Here is a 21,898-nt window from a genome sequence, read left to right as displayed (position 1 = left end):
AGCCATTCTCCGGCCTCAGCCTCCCAAGTAGCTGGGATTACAGGCGCCCGCCACCATGCCTGGCTAATTTTAGTATTTTTAGTAGAAACAGGGTTTCGCCATGTTGGCTAGGCTGGTCTCAAACTCCTGACCTCAGGCAATCCACCCCCCTCAGCCTCCCAAAGTGCTAGGACTACAGGCGTGAGTCACCACGCATGGCAAAACATTAAACAATGTTAAAGCTGCACTGTGAGAAAAATTAGTTCCAAAAGATGTAGGACTGTTGGAACCACCTTCTCAGTGCCTGCAGGATGTGGTCCTCAACTTCCCAAGCAGTTACAGGAATGCACAAGTAACGCAGGAGACAGAAGCGAGATGTGCAGGCAAGACAACCTGCCCAGACACGAGGGAGAGGCCGTACAGCACCCGGATAAACAAACCACAGGGCAGTGCTGTGGGTTTTGCTACATTATTTGGACTCCAGGCCTTATTTCTTCCTCCACAGGATGCTAACACCTCTGCCTCATGTAACATAGTCAAGATCAATGAGCTCACACAAGAAAAGTGCCCTGCAGGAGAACAAATAGTACCACAGCAGATCTACATGTGACAAACAAGGAAACAGAAACATCCTCAAAAGAAAACGCCCTCTGCAGATTTTAGGCCCTCATTGCTCTTCAGGCACAAGTGTGGGTGCTTCTCCCTTGATTTCCCTTCTCCCTTGATTTCCCAAAGGCTTCAGGCTTTGCCTCCCTAGAATCAAACCCCCAACTGCCCCCCACGCATCTCTAAAACCTAAGTCTCATTAATGTGCTTAAATCCCTTTAGTGGCTTTCCAGTCCTCCCTGAATATGCCTTAGTGTGGCCTCCAATGCCCCCCAGCTCTGTCCCTGACTACCTTCCTCCCAGCCTTCTCTTCTGCTTTCTCCACACCCTTTGCCCACCCCCATTCTGGCCACAACCTGTAGCTGAACACTACGTCTCCATGGTTGGACACCTTTGCCCATGCTGTCCCTCTAACTGGTAACAGTAATGTTAACATGTAAATAGTCCTAAGAATCCTACCCAGTCCAGCACACAAACACTGATGCTTGCTTGGGGTTCTGGAAATAGGATACACACATGGTACTAGAACTAAAGGTGAACAAACTTCTGGGTACAAGGCTGTGCAGAAGTGTTCTCATATGACGGCCACTTTACTGTGATGCTCCACTGCTTCTCACTTCTCACCTCTCCTCCCTCTCATGACATGGCTACCTCCTGCTCCACGGTTGTCATGGTGACAAACCAAGGACTGACTGACTCCAAAATCATTGACTCCCCTTGGTCCAACTGCATAGCCCCCTCTTCTCTCCAAGGGCAAATGGATTAAAAAGCTAAATGATCTAAATCTGTGAATTTGCATTGTTACAAAAAATTACTCCTTACGGTTCTACTAGGATTTTTTGAGGAAGATACTTAAACGGCTTAATAGTATTTCAGGCAGGATAATGCAGGAAGCTAAACATTTCCAAGCAGCATAAGGGAAAAGGTAACACAGTTCACAAGAAAAGCCAGAACGTGATCAGGAGGGCTCATCTAGAAAAATGGCATTTAAGTCAGTTCTCTATTTACTTGTTTTTTAAGCTGCTCCTAGTTTGACAATTTCTTACATTTCCAAAGAGCTACACAATCTTCTCCCAGTGAACTCACATTCACCAAAATGTATGTTGACAATGCTTGCTTTTTAACTCACTGTGTTGTTATTTACGTAACCAATAACTACTGATACAGAAGGTAAGAGATAAGAAGGAAAACCACAATTTTTAACTCCTAATAGGCTGAGACAGAAAACATAGCATATTTGTTTTGCAGTGCCAGCATTTACGACTAAGCTAAAACTGAAGTTCCCTTCTACGGTGGCTTTAGGATTATGTCCACAAATGCTTTGCTACTGCTTCCCTTCAGGAGGTGGAGCCCGATTCCCCTCACCCCGACAGTGGGCTGGACAAATACACTATGACCAAAGTCACAGTGTGTGGCTTTGAGACGGCCAGTCACCACAGGCTTTGCCCTTCCTCCCTGCTCTGTCTGGTCAGCAGCTTAGCGGGAAGCCAGCTGCCATGAGGACACGGTATCCCTAAGGAGCCCCACAGGCGGCCGAGAACTGACTCTCCTGCCAACGGCCGGCACTAACTTCCAGGCTTGTGAACGGGCCAGCTCCGAAGTAGATCCAGGTGCCTGCCCTACAGAACTGACCAAGGTAACAAAAATGTATTGCTTTAAGCTCTATTACACAGCAATAAGCAACTAGTATCTTTCTTTTATTCAATGGAAATTAAGAAACTGGGGAAGTAGCTATCTTGACTGTTCAGATTAACATAATTTAAATGCAGACTGCAATACTGTTTTGTAATCTACTTATTTCCATTAACAATAAATCATGTTCATAAATACAAATATGTTAATAAATTAATGATAGACATTAATACACATCATGACCTCTTTAAATGGCTGCACAGTATTTCACTGCATTGTTATATCAATGGTTATTTAACAAATGTCCCATATTTAGACATGTAGGCTGTTTCGGTATTTTTCAGTATTATAAGTAATGCCATAAATCATCTTTCCCATGCATCTTCTCCTATGCATATTAGTTCACTAGAATAAACTTTTACGTTTCTAAATGTAGAAATTCGTTCTGCTGGATTAGAGGGGACATATCTTGTTAGACTCTTTTTTTTTTTTTTTTTGAGACAGAGTCTTGCCCTGTCACCCAGGCTGGAGGGCAGTGGTATGATCTCAGCTCACTGAAACCTCTGCCTCCCAAGTTCAAGCGATTCTCCCGCCTCTGCCTCCCGAGTAGCTGAGATTACAGGCGGGTGCCACCACGCTCAGCTAATTTTTTGTATTTTTAGTAGAGATGGGGTTTCACCACGTTGGCCAGGCTGGTCTGGAACTCCTGACTTCAAGTGATCTGCCAGCCTCCACCTCCCAAAGTGCTTGGATTACAGGCATGAGCCACCATGCCCGGCCTTGTTAGACTCTTGATAAATCTGTTATAACCAACCCTAGGTAGGTTGTGCCCAGTGTCTGTACGCCCTCAGCAACAGCAGGCATTACCACCTGTAATTTGATCACCATTGAAGGTGATGGGCTATGGAAAACATGGCTTCTCCTTCATGCTGACAAATGGTAAAGGGAGGCATTTGGAGGCCTGAGACAGGAGGACAGGGACTTGCAGAAAGCAGCTGCTTTAAAGGCGGTATAAAACAGGGGTCAAAGAATAAGATGCCCCACTTCCAAATTCCTAGGTGCCTACATTCTATAACAGAAGAATTAAAGAAAAGTCACAGAGGGAAACTCCTTATAGCTTTTGCAAGAACTTCTTTTGAGGCTATTCTACGGTCTTATGAGACCATCTATTTTTTAAACTTTTAAGGACCCTAGCTGGCAATTCACACTGTAACTCAAGAAAATCAGCACACATTCAAGTAGTTAAAGCCAAGTAGGGGATATCATGAGGCAAGCCAGATGCCAAAGGCACAAATTTAAGGAGGCACTCACTCTCAGGGATGTGCCAGTGCAGGGTCAGCCTGTGCATGAACCTGAGAGTAAGCGCCTCCTTAAATACTGTATGGTGTTTTACCCACCTCCCCGTAGGCCCAGATTTAATGTCCAAAGAAAATGAGACAATTAGTCTCAAGTCTCACTCCTTCCATTCCGCTTGGTTTCTATTTTTAAAAATCGGTTGAATTCCTGGCCGGGCATAGTGGCTTACGCCTGTAATCCCAGCACTTTGAGAGGCCGAGGTGGGTGGATCATCTGAGGTCAAGAGTTCGAGACCAGCCTGACCAAGATGGTGAAACCCCTGTCCCTACTAAAAATAGAAAAATTAGCTGGGTGTGGTGGCAGGCACTTGTAATCCCAGCTACTTGGGAGGCTGAGGCAGGAGAATTGCTTGAACCTGGGAGGCGGAGGTCGCAGTGAGCCGAGATCGTGCCTCCAGCCTGGGCGACAAGAGCAAAACTCTATCTCAAAAAACAAAAAAAGAATTCTTAACCTTATCTATAGCACGGAACTACAGTCTTTTGCTCCTATATGTAAAGGATACAGCATAACTGTATTCAAAGGAACAAATGCAGTGTTGCTAAATAATACCAGTCCTGACAGTCAATTAACATTTTCAGAGCCAGGCTGGGGTTGAGTAGTGGCAAGCCTGGAGTTCCAGCTCCTCAGGAGGCTGAGGCAGGAGAATCGCTGGAGACCAGGAGTTTGAGGCTGCTGTGCACTATGATCATGCCTGTGAATAGCTACTGCACTCCAGCCTGGGTGACACAGTGAGGCTCTGTCTCTTAAAGGAAAAAAAAAAAAAAAAAAAAAAGAACTAATTTGATCTTAGAAAATATTTTGACTTTATTTGACGCCAGATCTGTAAAAAAAAGTTTTTATGTTCCACTGCAATGTATATGGAGCATTATACTATCACATGCATTACACGCCTGCTTTTAAAAACAAAATAGCACAAAACGTTTTAAGTTAAAATATTCTAGGTAATCCCTTCAATTATGTAACAGAGGGCAGTTTTATAAAGCTAAGCAATCAAGTTCTTATCATCTTAACAGTCTAGACCTATCATAGGGGAGGAATTAAAACTAGTGTAATTGAAGCCAAGCATGGTGGCTCACACCTGTAATCCCAGCACTTTGCGAAGCTGAGGTGGGCAGATCACTTGAGGCCAGGAATTCAAGGCCAGCATGGCCAACATGGCGAAACCCCATCTCTACTAAAAATACAAAAAAAATTAGCCAGGCCTGGTGGTGGGAGCCTGTAATCCCAGCTACTTGGGAGGCTGAGACAAGAGAATCACTTGAATTCGGGAGATGGAGGTGGCAGTGAGATCGCACCACTGTACTCCAGGCACTCCAGCCTAGGTGACAGAAGGAGACTCTGTCTCAAAAAAACCAAACCAAAACAAAAAACTATAGTAATTGGTTTTGGTAGGCCCTAGAGTATCCTCATTCCATAAGGCCAGTATCACCCTAATACCAAACCAGACAAAGACATCACAAAAACACCCTAAACTGATGTCCCTCATCAACAGAGATGCAAAAATCCTGAACAAAATACCAACGAGCTCAATCTAACAACATATACAAAGAATTATGCATCACAATCAAGTGGGATTTATCCCAGATATGCAAGACGGACTCAATATTCCAAAATGACTTAATGTGATCCATCATATCCACAGGCTGCAGAAGGAAAATCACAAAACATTAACAGATATAGAAAAAGCATCTGACAAAACCCAACCTTCATTCACGATAAAAATTCTGCAAACTAGGAATAGAGGGGAATTTCCCCAATTTGATAAAGAATATCTACCAAAAAACCCACCAAACATCATACTTTATGATGAGAAACTCAAAGCTTTCCCACTAAGATTAAGAACAAGGCAAGTTCTCACCACTCCTTTTCAACTATAATCCTACCTAATGCAATAAGACAAAACACATTGCTTTCTGATGGTCTCAGAAAAGAAAAAAGAAAAAAAGGCATACAGATCAGGAAGGAAGAAATACAACTGTCTTTGGTTGCAAATGAAATTATCTGTGCAGAAAATTCCAAATATCAACCAAAAAACCGCTCCTGGAACTAAGTGATTATAGCAAGATTTCAGGACATAAGGTTAGTACATGAAAGTCAATTGCTTCTCTACAAATAAGCAATGAACTGGAAAGTGAAACTGAAACACAATACCATTCACATGAGCACCCCTCAAAAATAAATACTTAGGTATAAACCTAACAAAATATGTATAAGGTATATATAAGGAAAATTATATAACCAATGAAAGAAATAAAAGAACTAAACGAAGTAAGAGATATTCCATATTCATGGATAGGAAGGCTCAACACTGTCAAGACTTTAGTTCTTCCCAACTTGATCTACCAATTCAACGCAATCCCAATCAAAATTCCACAGGTTTTTTTTTTTGTGAATTATCAACAAACTGACTCTTTCTTATGGAGGGGCAAAAGATCCAGAATAACCAACACAATGCTAAAGAAGAAGGAAGTCGAAGGACTCACACTACCAGACTTCAATGCTTACTATGGTTGGGCACGGTGTCTCACGCCTGTAACCCCAGCACTTTGGGAGGCCGAGGCAGGTGGATCACTTCAGGTCAGGAGTTCAAGACCAGCCTGGCCAACATGGTGAAATCCTGTTTCTACTAAAAACACAAAAATTAGCCAGGTGTGGTGGCACATGCCCATAATCCCAGCTTCTCAGGATGCTGAGGTAGAAGAACCACTTGAACCCAGAAGGCAGAGGTTGCAGTGAGCCAAGATCACACCACTGCACTCCAGCCTGGGCAAGAGGATACTCCCTCTCAAATAAAAAAAGTTTAGTTTAATATATATACTAAGTAGTATAGTTTACTATAAATCTGTTACAGTAATCAAGATGGTATGATATTGACAAAAGGGAGAGAGATCAATGGAGGAGAGAATAAAGCCATAACAGCACTTAGAAACAGATCCATAAAGGCCGGACACAGGGGCTCATGCCTGTAATCCCAGCACTTTGGGACGCCGAGGCGGGCAGATCACAAGGTCAGGAGTTCGAGACCAGCCTGACCAACATGGTGAAACCCCGTCTCTACTAGAGTAGCCAGGTGTGGTGGTGCACGCCTGTAATCCTAGCTACTTGGGAGGCTGAGGCCGGAGAACTGCTTGAACCCAGTTGACGGAGGTTGAAGTGAGCCGAGATTGCGCCACTGCATTCCAGCCTGGGAGATAGAGCGAGACTCCGTGTCAAAAAAAAAAAAAAAAAGAGAGAGAGAGAAATAGATCCATAAAAATATAGCCAACTGATCTTTGACAAAGGAGCAAAGGCAGGCATTCAATGGAGTCGGGGAATGTCTTTTCAGAAATGGTGCTAACTGGACATCCACAAACAAAAAAACTTCAAAAATTAAAAATCTAGACAGAGATTTTATATCCTTCACAGAAATTAACTCAAAATGGATCAGAGACCTAAATGTAAAATACAAAATTATAAGACTACTAGAATATACGAGAAAATCTAGGTTACCTTGGCTTTGATAATGACTTTTTAGACACAAGGCCAGAAGCAAGATCCATGAAAAAAACACTGGTTAGCTGGACTTCATTAAAATTCAATAGTTATCCAATGTCACAAATGTACCACACAGATACAAGATGTAAATAACAGGAAACAGCGTGCAGCAGAGAGGAGGTTTTGAGGACTCTATTATAGTTTCCCATCAATTACTCTGTAAACCTTAAACTACTCTAAAAAAAAAGCCCATGAATTGATAAAAAATAAAGCAAAAAGAAATGAGCTGTCAAGCCATGAAGAGAGCCTTAAATGCATATTACTAAGTGAAAGAAACTAATCTGAAAAGATTACATAGTATATGATTCCAACTAGATGACATTCTGGAAAAGGCTAGAGTAGAAACAGTCAAAAGATCAGTGGTTGCCAGGTGTTACAGGGATGGGAGGGACGGATGAATATGCAATGAGGATTTCCTTCTTTTTTCTTTTTTAAAAGAGTATCACTCTCGTCGCCTAGGCTGGAGTTCAATGGCGCGATCTCAGCTCACTGCAATCTCCGCCTCTCGGGTTCAAGCAATTCTCCTGCCTCAGCCTCCGGAGTAGCTGCAATTACAGGCACCTGCCACCACGCCTGGCTAATTTTTGTATTTTTAGTAGAGACAGAGTTTCCCCATGTTGACCAGGCTGGTCTCAAACTCTTGACTCCAGGTGATCCACCCTCCTTGGCCTTCCAAAGTGCCAGGCCTCCTCCTTTTTTCTTTTTTTTTGGAGACAGAGTCATGCTCTGTCACCCAGGCTGGAATGCGGTGGCACGATCCAGGCTCACTGCAACCTCCACCTCCAGGGCTCAAGTAATTCTCCTGCTTCAGCCTCCCACATCCAGCTAATTTTTTGTATTTTTAGTAGTAATGGGGTTTCACCATGTTGGCCAGGCTGGTCTCAAACTCCTGACTGCCCGCCTCGGCCTCCTAAAGTGCTGGGATTACAGGCATGAGCCACCACACCTGGCCAGCACTGAGGATTTCTAGGGCAACGACACTCTTCTGTATAATACTGTAAGGGTAGATACATGCCATCATATATTTGTCAAAACCTACACAATGCACAACACACAGTGTGAACCTGAATGTACACTATGGACTTCAATTAATAATAACACATCAACATTGGTTTATCAATTGTAACCAATGATCCACATTAATGCCAGATGCTAGTAATAGAGAAAAGTGAGGTGAGGGAGACGAGGCATATGGGAACCCTACCCTTGCTTGATTGTAAACCTGAAACTGCTCTAAAACAGTCTTTTTTTTTAAAAAAAAGCACTGGACAAACATTAAAGTGATCTTAATTCTACTCCCACCATTGTCAGAACTATCTATGAAAACTTACAAATTTTCAGTTCCTCCGGTCTACAAACTTTTCTATATCCATATTCATCCCTAGCTTCTTTAAGTCTCAAAATATTTCCCATTGCCTGCTCACACTCAGTTCTCCCCTCTCTCGGGTATTCTCGAAGACTCTGAAAGTTATGCCACTCCTGTCTTCCCCATATTTTTAACCCCCATCCTTCCCAGTCTATAAACTTGTTTTCCCCGTCCCCCAAAACAGACAAAACTCTTTCCGAGACACCGAATTTCCCTCTATCATCCAATCTTCTGGTTCTTTTCAAAAAAGGTCTACACTGTTGCCTCGCCCCTGCCTTATTTTTTAAGAGATGGGGTCATGCTGTGTCACCTAGGCTGGAGTGCTATGGCATGATCACAGCTCACTGCAGCCTTGAACTCCCGGGCTCCAGCAATCCTCCCGCCTCAGTCTTCAGTGTGGCAGACTGTAGGCGTGCGCCACAGCATCCGGCCTGTGTTCGGCCCTGTTTGTGACTTCCCATTCACTCTCCCATGTGCTATGCTCTTGACTTCCAACTCTGACCTACCCTACCGAATATGCTCAAATCACCCAATTCTTCCCAGCTCTGCAGTTAGTGGACTCACTGTGTCTGTGCAGCACTTGGCATTGCCTGTCACTCCTCCCTCCTTGAGATTCACTCCCCGGACAGCGCTCTCCTCCACTCCCGGAGGTGTGACTCTTTTGTAAGCACCCCCAACTCCCACACGTATTAAATGTTGCAGTACCTCCCACCCTGTCCCAAACTCCAAGTCCTCTTAGGGAACTGTGTTCGAAGCCACCAATCTGTTGATAACCCCCAAATCTGCATCTCTAGCCCAGATTCCTTCCTGTGTCTGTCCCACAGGAACTCAGGCATTCAGTCAACAACCACTGCCTGCTTCTTGAAGAATCTACCCCAGCCCTCAGGTGCACCTAGACTGCTCCATTTGAACCAAGCCTCCAAGCCCTCCTCAGACTGAGCTTATCAGGTGGAAACATGACCCAGGCCAATCAGACTTTCCTCTCCTGAAAACTGGTAATTATGATCAAACTTTCTTGATGCTTAAGCTAGGAAACCATGTGTGAGAAATGGAGAAAGCCAGTCTGCAGAGCCAGGAATGAAGGAGACAGAAAGAAGGGAGTGCACCCAGCTCCTGGAGAAAGACAAGCGAGTCCTGTGGTGGTGATACCTGCTATCTGGGTGTTTCTGACTTTTCTAGTCTGTCATACACGCCTACCTTTCACAAACTTGTTTTTGTTTCTTTTTGTTTTGCCTACTAAGCCAGTTTTAGTCCATTTCTGTACTTGAAATCAGATGACCCCATGATATTCTTCTATACACTACCAAGAAAAACATACCCCCAATTAAACTGCATCATGCTATCATTGTGTATCCCGATGTCAGAAATATTTAAAGGTAGAAATCAGTGTGACTTAAAAAAAATTTTTGGGCTGAGCGCGGTGGCTCATACCTGTAATCCCAGCACTTTGGGAGGCCGAGGCAGGCAGATCACCTGAGGTCAGGAGTTCAAGACCAGCCTGACCAACATAGAGAAACCCCATCTCTACTAAAAATACAAAATTAGCCGGGCGTGGTGGTGCATTGTAATCCCAGCTACTCAGGAGGCTGAGGCAGGAGAATCACTTGAACCCAGGAGGCGGAGGTTTGCGGTGAGCCAAGATCGTGCCATTGCACTCCAGCCTGGGCAACACTGCACTCCAGCGTGAGTGAAACTCCATCTAAAAAAAAAAAAATTCAACTTTTATTTTAGATTCAGGGGGTCCCTATGCAGGTTTGTTACAAGAATATACTGCATGACGCTGAGGTTTGGGGTATGAATGATCTCATCACCCAGGGAGTGAGCACAGTAACCAACAGGTAGTTTCCCAGCCCTTGTCCCCATCCCTCTTTCTCCCCCTCTAGTAGTCCCTGGTGTCTATCGTCCCCATGTTTATGTCCATGTGTAATCAATGTTTAGCCCCCAAAGTGACTTTGAATCAATGGAATCCAATCTACATGTACTCCACACACCCCAGCTCCATGAACCTGGAATGCATTCTTGTCTTCCACCCATCCTAATTACACCCATCCTTCAGGACTAAGCTCCAAACAATTCTACTTTTTCTGAATCAGGACCAAGCGAAATTTAGAATGTAGCAATTACTCTCTATTGTTATTTAATTTTTAATTGCTTGTCTTATCTGCCCAACAAAATTATAAACTTCTTCAAGTCAGACTTGTCGTACACAGATCTATACAAATAATAAATACTAAAAGTATTTAATTTGAAAAAAGAAAAAGGTTATTCAAAGGTGGTAACTACTCCATTTTCCACTAAGCTCCAGAAAGGGAAGATTTTAAATAATAATTTAAGACATGAGAAAAGGGTCACTATAACTTTTCATTTTTCCAACAAGGGAAGGGACTTATGTGGCAGTCAAAGAGAATTCAGGAAAATAAGCATATGTAGGTGCTCAACATAGTCATTTGTCAGGAAACAAAATTAAAACCACAAAGAAACTACATTCTCACTAAAATTAAAGGAATTGCAATATCAAGTGCTCACAAGGATGTGGAAACCTGGACACCTTCAGATGCTGTGGGCATGCGACGTGGGGAAACTGTGGCAGCGGTGTGCACAACAGCTGAACATACACATAATCTAGGACCCAGCACAAGAGTATTATGTGCACCAAAAGGCACACACAGCAAACGCCTGTAAGAAAATAGAATCAACCATGGTGCGTTAACACAAAGGGCAATGCCGTGCACCGAGGCAGATGGAATCTGCCTCTGAGACAGAAGCCGAGCCAAGGAAGCCAGACACAAAGGACAAGGGGCGAGTGGCTCCATGCCCCTGAAGTTCAACAGGTAACGCTCATCTACAGTAACGGAAGTCAGAAGGACAGTCACCTTTGTGGGGCTGGAATACACACATACTCGGCATAATGATCTCTCAGTCTGTCGACAACAGACCACATACACACCGTGGTCCCATAAGATTATAATTTGTATTTTTACTGTATCTATGTTTGGATGCACAAATATTCACCATTGCATTAAGAGTTGCCCACAGTATTCAGTACAGAAACACACTGTCCAGGTGTGCAGCACAGGAGCAACGGGCTGTACCAAGCAGCTAGGTGGGTAGTGGGCAACACCAGCTAGTTTGTGTTAAGTGCACTCCAGGATGGTCCCACAACAACCAATTGGCCTGGTGACAGTGTCCCCGCTTTAAGTCACATATGACTCTAATGAATGGGTGAGAGTGCAAGGGAGCCTCTGGAATGCTGGGGATGGTCTTCCTTTGATATGAGTGGTGTTCCATCTACAGGAGAGTGTCCATATGCAAAAATCCTTCAAGCTGTACATACAGCTGGCTCCCCACCCAGATTCCTTAACCAGGCCAGGGCACCCATGCCCCAGCTGCTGCCAGTTTCTGCTAAGGGCTCTTTACTGCCATCTCTCCCAGAAGAATGGCCCTCGGCTCAGGGTTAGCAGTGCCACACTCCCACCCTCATCCCGGAGGGGCAGCAGCCTGTAGCCACCAACCCCTCTGCCGCAATTAGGGCCAATTGTAGCATGCTCCTGGTGAGATGGGGCTAAAGCTAGCCTCCAGCTGAGACGCCTTTTCCTTCCCTACCCAGCTTCCCTCACGCCCTTCCTCCTCAATTTCACTTGCACAAGGATCTCTTTGGTGTTTGTGAACCTGACTGTATCTTAAGTTATACCTCAATAAAAGGTGTTTTGTTTTTAAAGGGGTGATTGTTTTACACAGGCTCGTGCTATCTTCCCTTGAGATTCTCATCAACAGTTAAGAAATCTCACTCCCTCAGAGCAGAGATGCACTCCTTGGTGAAAAGAGACCAACATCCATAGCCCGCGGGGTGTTCCCGCCTGCAACAGAGGCCGCGTGGCGCTGTGTAAATGGCATGGAGTCTCAGGTGGTCTGCCACTAGCTTGCTGTGTGACTGTGCACTCGTTCAAATGCTCTGCAGCTCACCTTCCGAACTTGTAAGCAACGCGATTTGGCCCTGGGATTCTCTGACGTCTCTTCTAACTGTAGAAATCCTTTGATCTCATAAGAAATTTTCATTAACGTGGAAGCCCCTAAGTGCTACTACGCCCACCCTTAACTGCACAGTACTTAGTTCTGGAGCACAAGTGACTTCCAAGCAATCACTATCACATAAACCTCAAAGCTTAAAAATTATCAGCACACTTCTCTCCCAACTCTTTACCCAGGTTCCCTTCTACCCTCAGAAACCACCAAACACAGCCCCACAGCACAATCTTAACAATAGCAGTTCCTCCTTGGCCTGCCAGCACCCACTCCGCGTTATGTGCCTACCTGGTGGTTGTGATATACAGAATATACTGATGGACAAGAAAAACTAGGTGAAGCATTTTAAAGAACATTTCAGAAATAATGGGAAGGGGTGGGAAGGGAGGGGCGGGAACAAGACCACACAGTGTTCAACGACTTAGCGGTTCCAGTGAACCAAGCGATGCCCGTCTTCAGGGACAGACAGCTGGAAATCCTAGACTACAACAACAGAAGCGTCATGGTTTGCCTACCCTTATCCTAAACAATTACCATGCGAACAACTTATGGTCGATCACAACAGATACAAGTCCGGAGTCTCTCCAGTTTCCCGGAGGCTGGTAGCGAATAATTGCCCTGGTTTTGGATTCAAACACGTGGCTATTCATGAGGCGTTCTGCCTCCACTTTAGAGATTATCCACATCAGCAAATGCGTGCCATTCACCTTCTACAACCGAAAACGCCCTTCAGGTGGCATTCAAAAAGCAGCCACTCCCTGATGCCATGCGGGAGCGAGCATGGAAAGCGCATTTCTGAAAGGAAACACCCAGAAAGGCTAAGTTCACCTTGGGTGGCACAAAGCGTGCCAGGGTTCACCGACCGCCTGTATGGAAGGCAGCCACGGCCAGCGCGCCCGGGTCCCGAAGCGCAGCGGACAGGCAAGGCCCCCACGGGCGCGGCCTGGAGTTCCAGCCAGTGAGGCCCCGAGTCCAGCCCTAAGTCCCAGCCAGAGTCCTGGCCCCAAGTCTCGGCTCCGAGTCCAACCCCGAGTCCCGGCCGCAGCGGCCCCGAGAACCGGCGAGGAAACCCGGAGTCCCGGCCAGGGAGGCCCCGAGTCCAACGCCGAGTCCCAGCCCCGAGCCCCGGCCGCGCAGGCCCCGAGCCGAGGGTGCCCCGCCAGCCCGGCCCTCACCTTCCTGCTCGCGCCGCCAAGGGACACCTTGGGCCGCGTCTTGAAGTCGCCTTCGAAGCTGAACATCCTGGCAGCCTAGCCCATGTGCGGGCGTCGCCGCCGCGGAAGCAGCCGGGCGGGCGGGGCACGGGGCGGGCTGGGAGGCTCTCGGCGCCCGCCCGCCCGGCCCGGGGCAGCGAGGACGCGGCGGCCGGGAGGCGACCCGAGCCCGCCCCCGGGCTGTAGCCTCCCAGCCCTGCCCTGGGGCAGGAGGGACGGCAACACTGGAGGGGCGGCCCTGCCTCGCCTGCCCCTCATCCACGCCGGCCACTGCTCGGGCCGCTGCAGGGGCGCCCAGCGGGCGGCAAACCCGGCGCTTGCACCTGGAACTGCCGCCTCGGGAAGGAAGATGGCGGTCAGCCGTCACTGCGTGCGCGGCCCTGCAGACGTGCGCGCCTCCGCCATCGACGGCACGGCGCTCTTTCCCGGCGGCTCCGCGAGCGTGCGCGGCCCCGCAAGGCGCGCAGGATCCTGGGGAGGAGGACGGTGACCCGCGCTGGGCACCCGGCGGAGTGGGCGGGGCCTGGTGCGTGCGGTGGGGGGGGCGCGGCGGAGGGCGCGAGGTGTTGGGTGCGGGGCGAGGTGCAGGAAAGGTGGAGTGCGAGGCACGGGCCGGGGTGGGGTGCAGGGCAGGGTACGGGGTGCAGGGTGGGGTGCAGGGGCCGGCACCCGGAGCGGGCTGGGAGCTGCCAATCTGGTGCCAGTGAGTGAGGCGGGAAAGGAGCAGCTAGGCCCAGCGCCTCTGTTTACATCCCACCTGCTCTATGTCTATGACACGCACAGACGGACGTAAATATTTACCATGTACACAGACATGCGCAGATTTGCCTCATACATACACAGCACATATATGCATCAGTATATACACACAGCATCAATACATATCAATATGTATCATGTACACATACCTGTGTATGCAAAAATATGCTCCTGGACTTACCATGGGGCTTTGTCCTGATAAACCCATCGTAAGATGAAAATATTGTAAGTTGAGAATGTATTTAATACTACAATAAACCCATTACAAAGTCAAAAAATTGTAAGTTGAGCCATTTTAAGTTGGGGACCACCTATACATAAACGTGTCTTATATCCACACATACGTATACATAATATATACATGTGCATATACAAATATATCATACACGATTGAAACCAATTTCTAAAAATTGATTTTTGGTTGTATACAAGGTATGCAACACGATGATTTCATAGACACATTGTGAAATGACTACCCTCTTTGTGTGTGTGTGCGGTAAGAGTACATAAAATCTACTCTCTTAGCAAAATTTCAACACACAATACGATATCATCTACAGTCCCCCTGCAGCCGAGCACGGTCGCTCACGCCAGTAATCCCAGCACTCTGGGAGGCCAAGGCGGGCAGATCACCTGAGGTTAGAAGTTGGAGACCAGCCTGGCCAACATGGTGAAACCCCATCTCTACTAAAAATAGAAAAATTAGGCCGGCGTGATGGTGCACGCCTGTAGTCCAAGCCACTCTGGAGGCTAAGGCAGGAGAATCGCTTGAACCCGGGAGGCGGAGGTTGCAGTGAGCTGCGATCGCGTTATTGCACTCCAGCCTGGATGACAAAGCGAGACTCCCTCTCAAAAAAAGAAAAAGAAATACAGTCCTGGCGCAACCTGTAATCCCAGCACTTTGGGAGGCCAAGGTGGGTGGATCACCTGAGGTCAGGAGTTTGAGACCAGCCTCGCCAACATGGGGAAACCCCGTCTCTACTAAAAATACAAAAATTAGCTGGGCATGGTGGCATGTTTATGTATAGGTGGTCCCCAACTTAAAGTTCTTCAACTTCTAGCTACTTGGGAGGCTGAGAAAAGAGATTCACTTGAGCCCGCGAGGCGGAGGTTGCAATGAACTGAGATCGTGTCCCTGTACTCTAGCCTGGGTGACAGAGTGAGACTCTGTCTCAAAAAAATAAAAATAAATAGGCCGGTCACGGTGGCTCATGGCTGTAATCCCAGCACTTTGGGAGGCCGAGGTGGGCGGATCACGATGTCAGGAGATCGAGACCATCCTGGCTAACACGGGAAACCCCATCTCTACTAAAAATACAAAAAAAAATTAGCCGAGCCTAGTGGCGGGCCTCTGTAGCCCCAGCTACTCGGAGGCTGAGGCAGGAGAATGGCGTGAACCCGGGAGGTGGAGCTTGCAGTGAGCCGAGATTGCGCCACTGCACTCCAGCCTGGGGAACAGAGGGAGACTCCATCTCAAAATAAATAAATAAATAAATAAATAAAAATAAAAATTAATAATAATGATAAACAGTCCTCCTGTGAACATTAGATCTGTGGGCATATTTATGCTACATAACTGCAAGTGTGTGTCCTTTTACATATCTCTCCCCATTTTCCCCAGCCCCAGGAAGCACCACTCTACTCTCTGTTTCTAGATAGGATTTGACTGTTGGATTCTACGTATAAGTGAGCTCATCAGTATCTTTCTCTCTGTGTCTCGCTTATTTAACTTGGCATCATGTCCTCCAGGTTCATACATGTAGCCAATGACAGGAATTCCTTCTGTGTCTTGCTGTTATGAATAATGTTGCAATGAACTGACAGGAGCTCCAGAAAAAACCATTTCATTTCCTGTAGATATATAACCAGCAAAGGGGTGGCTGAGTCATGTGGTAGTTCTAGTTGTTTTTTTTTTTTTGAGGAAATTCCATACTGTTTGCCACAATGGCTGTACCTCCAACGGTGGGCAAAGGTTTCTATTTCCCCACACCCTCAACGACATTTGTCTTTTGGATAATAGCCATGCTAATACTGTGAGGTGATTTCATTGTGGTTTTGTTTTGCATTTCCTTGATGGTTATTGATGATGAGCACCTTTTCATTACCTCTTGGCCATTTTTATGTCTATTTGGAAAAATTCAGGCCCTTTGCTCGTTTTTCAATTGGGAAAATCCAAATTTTAAAACTAATATTTGTCATTACTGTGTGGAATGCACTGTTTTTTTTTAAAAAAATTCTTTTTATTTTATTATTATTTTTTGAGACAGGGTTTCACGCTATTGCCCAGGCTGGAGTGCTGTGGTGCGATCACAGCTAAGTGCAGCCTCAACCTCCTGTGCTCAAGCAATTCTCCCACTTCAGCATCCCAAATGGGTGGACTGCACGTGTGTGCCAGTAGCCTGGCTTTCCACCCCACCCCCTGGGCTTCCCCCACCCCACACACTTCTTGTAGAGGTGGGTCTCATTATGTTACCCAGGCTGGTCTCAGATTCCTGGGCTCAAGAGATCCTCCTGCCTTGGCCTCCCAGAGTGCTGAGATTACAGGCATGAGCCACTGCACCCGCTGTCGTCGTCATCTTCTTTTTAATGGTAGATGCAAAGCACTAAATATGTTTCACAATCTACTAATGGGTCTCAGCTCGCAGTTTGAAAAATTCTGCCATATAATTAAATATAGACAGATGGATGCTTAGAAAGATATACAAACACTCTACTGTTGTTTGAATGTTGGTGGCTCCCCAAAATCATAGTTTGAAACTTAGTCCCCAGTGTGATTGTATTAAGAGGAGGGGCCATTAGGAAGTCTTAAAGCATGAGGCTCCACCCCCATGAAGGAAATCAGTGCCCAAGGCAGCCTGTTTGTCCCTCCTGCCATGGGGAGACACAGCAAGAAGGCACTATCTATGAAGCAGAGTCCTCAGACACAGAATGTGGGGTGCCTTGATCTTGGACTTCCCAGATTCCAGAGCTGTGAGAAATATATTTCTGTTGTCCAAAAATTACCCAGGCTAAGGCATTTTGTTATAGCAACCCAAATAGACTAAGGTACCCACACCCAGACACAAATGTGTGTGTGTAAATATATATGTGAACAAGGTCACAGTTCGTATATATATATATGAACTATCATAGTTCATACATATATTTGAACTGTCACAGTACAGAACGTATTTTTAATCATAAAATGTCCCAATTTTACCATTTTGAAAGTTTACAAATTTTGTCAATTAAAAAAGATACAACGTTTTGTTTTTACCTGTCAGGTTAGCAAAGATTTTAAACTGGTAATATCAATATTTATGACCTCTGTAAGTCTGCTCTGAAGTCTCAGATTCTTTTTTTCTTTTTTTGAGACAGAGTCTTGCTCTTGTTGCCCGGGCTGGAGTGCAATGGCGTGATCTCGGCTCACTGCAGCTTCTACCTCTCCACCTCCTGGGTTCAAGCGATTCTCCTGCCTTGGCCTACTGAGTAGCTGGGATTATAGGTGCACCACCATGCCCGGCTAATTTTTGTGTTTTTAGTAGAGATGGGGTTTCACCATGTTGACCAGGCTGATCTCGAACTCCTGACCTCAGGTGATCCGCCCGCCTTGGCCTCCCAAAGTGCTGGGATTACAGGCGTGAGCCACCGCGCCCAGCCTGAAGTCTGAGATTCTGCTTCGAATGAACCCTTCCAATGTCTGGACTAGGAGGAGGAGCAAGCATGCCCATGTGAATCTCACACCAACCTCTGTTGCTGGTAACTGGGGGGTGCTGTCCCACACCTGCTGGGCCTCTTTCAAACGTTCTGACCGGCCCACATGGGTAGGGAAGAAGTGCTCCTGACTGCACCTCTGCCCATCTCAACACTGCTGCCCAGTATCTGGTCTGTTTCCACACTCAGCCCACGGTGGGCGCATCTCTGTGCTGAGGTGGGTGCGTCTGCTGGGTGGCCCTGCTCCGTGAGCCACTTCTTCCCCTGGTGTCCACTGGAGAACCACTGATGCTGAGAGGTGACAGCATGCTGGCAGTCCTCACAGCCTTCGCTCGCTCTCGGCGCCTCCCCCTGCCTGGGCTCCCACTTTGGTGGCACTTGAGGAGCCCTTCAGCCCACCGCTGCACTGTGGGAGCCCCTTTCTGGGCTGGCCAAGGCCAGAGCTGGCTCCCTCAGCTTGCAGGGAGGTGTGGAGGGAGAGGCGTGAGCGGGAACCCGGGCTGCGTGTGGTGCTTGCGGGCCAGCTGGAGTTCCGGGTGGGCGTGGGCTTGGTGGGCCCCGCACTCGGAGCGGCCGGCCGGCCCTGCTGGCCCCGGGCAATCAGCGGCTTAGCACCCAGGCCAGCAGCTGCGGAGGGTGTACTGGGTCCCCCCAGCAGTGCCAGCCCACCGGCGCTGCGCTCGATTTCTCACCGGGCCTTAGCTGCCTCCCCGCAGGGCAGGGCTTGGGACCTGCAGCCCGCCATGCCTGAACCTCCCCTCCCCGCCGTGGGCTCCTGCAGCGCCTGAACCTCCCCGACGAGCGCCGCCCCCTGCTCCACGGCGCCCAGTTCCATCGACCACCCAAGGGCTGAGGAGTGCGGGCGCACGGCGCGGGACTGGCAGGCACCTCCATCTGCGGCCCTGGTGCGGGATCCACTGGGTGAAGCCAGCTGGGCTCCTGAGTCTGGTGGGGACTTGGAGAACCTTTATGTCTAGCTAAGGGATTGTAAATACACCAATCTGCACTCTGTATCTAGCTCAAAGTTTGTAAACACACCAATCAGCACCCTGTGTCTAGTTCAGGGTTTGTGAATGCACCAATTGACACTCTGTATCTAGCTAATCTAGTGGGGACGTGGAGAACCTTTGTGTCTAGCTCAGGGATTGTAAACGCACCAATCAGTGCCCTGTCAAAACAGACCACTGGGCTCTACCAATCAGCAGGATGTTGGTGGGGCCAGATAAGAGAATAAAAGCAGGCTGCCTGAGCCAGCAGTGGCAACCGGCTGGGGTCCCCTTCCCCACTGTGGAAGCTTTGTTCTTTTGTTCTTTGCAATAAATATTGCTGCTGCTCACTTTTTGGGTCCACACTGCCTTTATGAGCTGTAACACTCACCGCGAAGGTCTACAGCTTCACTCCTGAAGCCAGCGAGACCATGAGCCCACCGGGAGGAATGAACAACTCCAGACATGCCACCTTAAGAGCTCTAACACTCACCGCGAAGGTCCGCAGCTTCACTCCTGAGCCAGCGAGACCACGAACCCACCAGAAGAAAGAAACTCTGAACACATCCGAACATCAGAAGGAACAAACTCCGGACCTGCCACCTTTAAGAACTGTAACACTCACTGCGAGAGTCCACAGCTTCATTCTTGAAGTCCAATTCCAGACACAATGCTATAGGAGAAGCTGTCTTATCAGGATCTTTAACATGATTCCTAATGAGGGATTTTCAAGGGTTTTAAAAGTACCTTTTTATAGAAAATTTCAAACTCAACAAGCCAGGGAGACTCATATAATCAATCAGTCTCCTTCAGCTATTGCCCAGCATCAGTGACCACCTACCCCGGGGCCAATCTTATGTGATTAGACTCCCCTTCATCCCTTTGAAGCAAATTCCGACATCATTTTGTCAGTATCTCTTAAGAAGTGGAATTTTTGTACAAGATTATGATCTCGTTATCACTCTACAAAGATTAATAATTTTCAAGAGTAATTTTCACTATAAAAGACTTTCAGGCTGGGCATGGTGGCTCACACTTGTAATCCCAGCACTTTGGGAGGCCAAGGTGGGTGGATCACTTCAGCTCAGGAATTCGAGACCAGCCTGGGCCACATAGCAAGACGCTATCCTTAAAAAAAAATACAGGCCGGGCGCGGTGGCTCACGCTTGTAATCCCAGCACTTTGGGAGGCCGAGGCGGGTGGATCCCGAGGTCAGGAGATCGAGACCACGGTGAAACCCCGTCTCTACTAAAAATACAAAAAAAATTAGCCGGGCGTGGTGGCAGGCGCCTGTAGTCCCAGCTACTCGGAGAGGCTGAGGCAGGAGAATGGCGTGAACCCGGGAGGCGGAGCTTGCAGTGAGCCGAGATTGCGCCACTGCGGGCCAGCCTGGGTCACAGAGCGAGACTCCAGTCTCAAAAAAAAAAAAAAATACAAAAATTAGCCAGGCATGGTGGCTGTAGTCCCAGCTACTCGAGAGGCTAAGATGGGAACATCCCTTGAGCCTGGGAGGCAGAGATTGCAGTAAGCGGAGATTGTACCACTCCACACCAGCCTGGGGGACAGAGACAGACCCTGTCTCAAAAAAAAAAAAAAATTCCAACCATAAGTGCTGACCTAGAACCTAATGCCTGTACACTCCAAGTCCAGTGAACAGCACTGTTTACTTGGCCTGCTTCGTCTTGTAGACAGCAAACTCCTAAAGGGTGAGGAGCTGTCTACCTCACTTCTGTACCAACTGCAGGCCCTCAAATATGTGTTGGATTAAACAGATGATTACAGAAAGGCAGTGGAAACAGTAGGTCAAAATCCTACAGCTACTACACACTTATCAGAGCAGCTAAAATAAATACTGACAACATCAAATGCTAGCAAGGAGGTGAAGAAACTGGACCTCTCATATGTCACTGTGGGAAAGTAAAATGGTGCAGCCAGTCTGGAAAATAGTTTGGCAGTAACTTTAATAAAAAATAACTTTTAGCTGGGCATGGTGGCTGGTGCCTGTAGTCCCAGCTACTCAGGGGGCTGAGGGGGAGGATTGTTTGAGCCCAGGAGGTTGAGGCTGCAGTAAGATGTGACTGTGCTCCTGCACTCCAGCCTGGGAAGAGAATGAGACCCTGCCTCAAAGAAAATGTAATTAATTTAATTTATAAACTAAACATACACTTACCACAGGACCCAGCAATTGCATTCCTGTGCATTTACCTCAGACTAATGAAAACTTATGTCTATACAACATTTTACACAGATGTCCACAGCAGCTTTATTTGTAATAGCCCAAATTTGGAAACACCAAAATGCCCTTCAAAGGATGATATTAAACCTCAGCAGGTGCATGCCGTGGACACTACTCAGCAGTTTTTACAAACAGCAAACTACTGATGCCCACAGAGAGCCCTCAAGGGCATCCTCCTGACTGGAAAAGCCAGTCTCAGAAGGTCACATACATACTGTATGACTCCATTCACATAAGAAGGACGGGGAGGAAGAGGAGGAGGGTGGCTTCGAAGGGAGGCCATTGTGGTGATGGAGCAATTTTGTAGCTTGACTGTGACCATGACATGAAAACACACACGTGATAAAATGGCACAGCACTACCTTGGGAAGTCTCAGGTGTGTCTGTGACCTTGATGGTGATGATGGTATCACAGATGTTTGCATATGTCTAAACTCTTTCACACATGAAATAGGTGCAGCTCTTTCTGCATCAGTTATACCTCAATAAAACTGTTTTCTAGAATGACCTAGAA

At 47.2% G+C, this 21,898-nt stretch overlaps 1 protein-coding gene across 2 annotated transcripts in view; it reads right to left on the bottom strand.

The window, feature by feature from the left end:
* Nucleotides 1-14,084, bottom strand: part of UBE3C (ubiquitin protein ligase E3C) — a 135,943-nt gene extending 121,859 nt beyond the window's left edge. Inside the window, exon 1 of one of the 2 annotated variants that reach the window (XM_032753233.2) lies at nucleotides 13,672-14,084. In XM_032753233.2, coding sequence (XP_032609124.1) covers nucleotides 13,672-13,737 — 66 coding nt within the window. In that variant the 5' untranslated portion in view covers nucleotides 13,738-14,084. The remainder of the gene's footprint in view (nucleotides 1-13,671) is intronic. The other variant, XM_058428585.1, reaches the window with a different exon arrangement.
* Between the last annotated feature and the right edge of the window lie 7,814 nt (nucleotides 14,085-21,898).

The sequence above is a fragment of the Hylobates moloch genome, unplaced genomic scaffold (assembly GCF_009828535.3).
Source record: "Hylobates moloch isolate HMO894 unplaced genomic scaffold, HMol_V3 SCAFFOLD_1, whole genome shotgun sequence".
Classification (NCBI taxonomy): domain Eukaryota; kingdom Metazoa; phylum Chordata; class Mammalia; order Primates; family Hylobatidae; genus Hylobates; species Hylobates moloch.
This window is presented reverse-complemented; position numbering and strand designations above follow the sequence as displayed.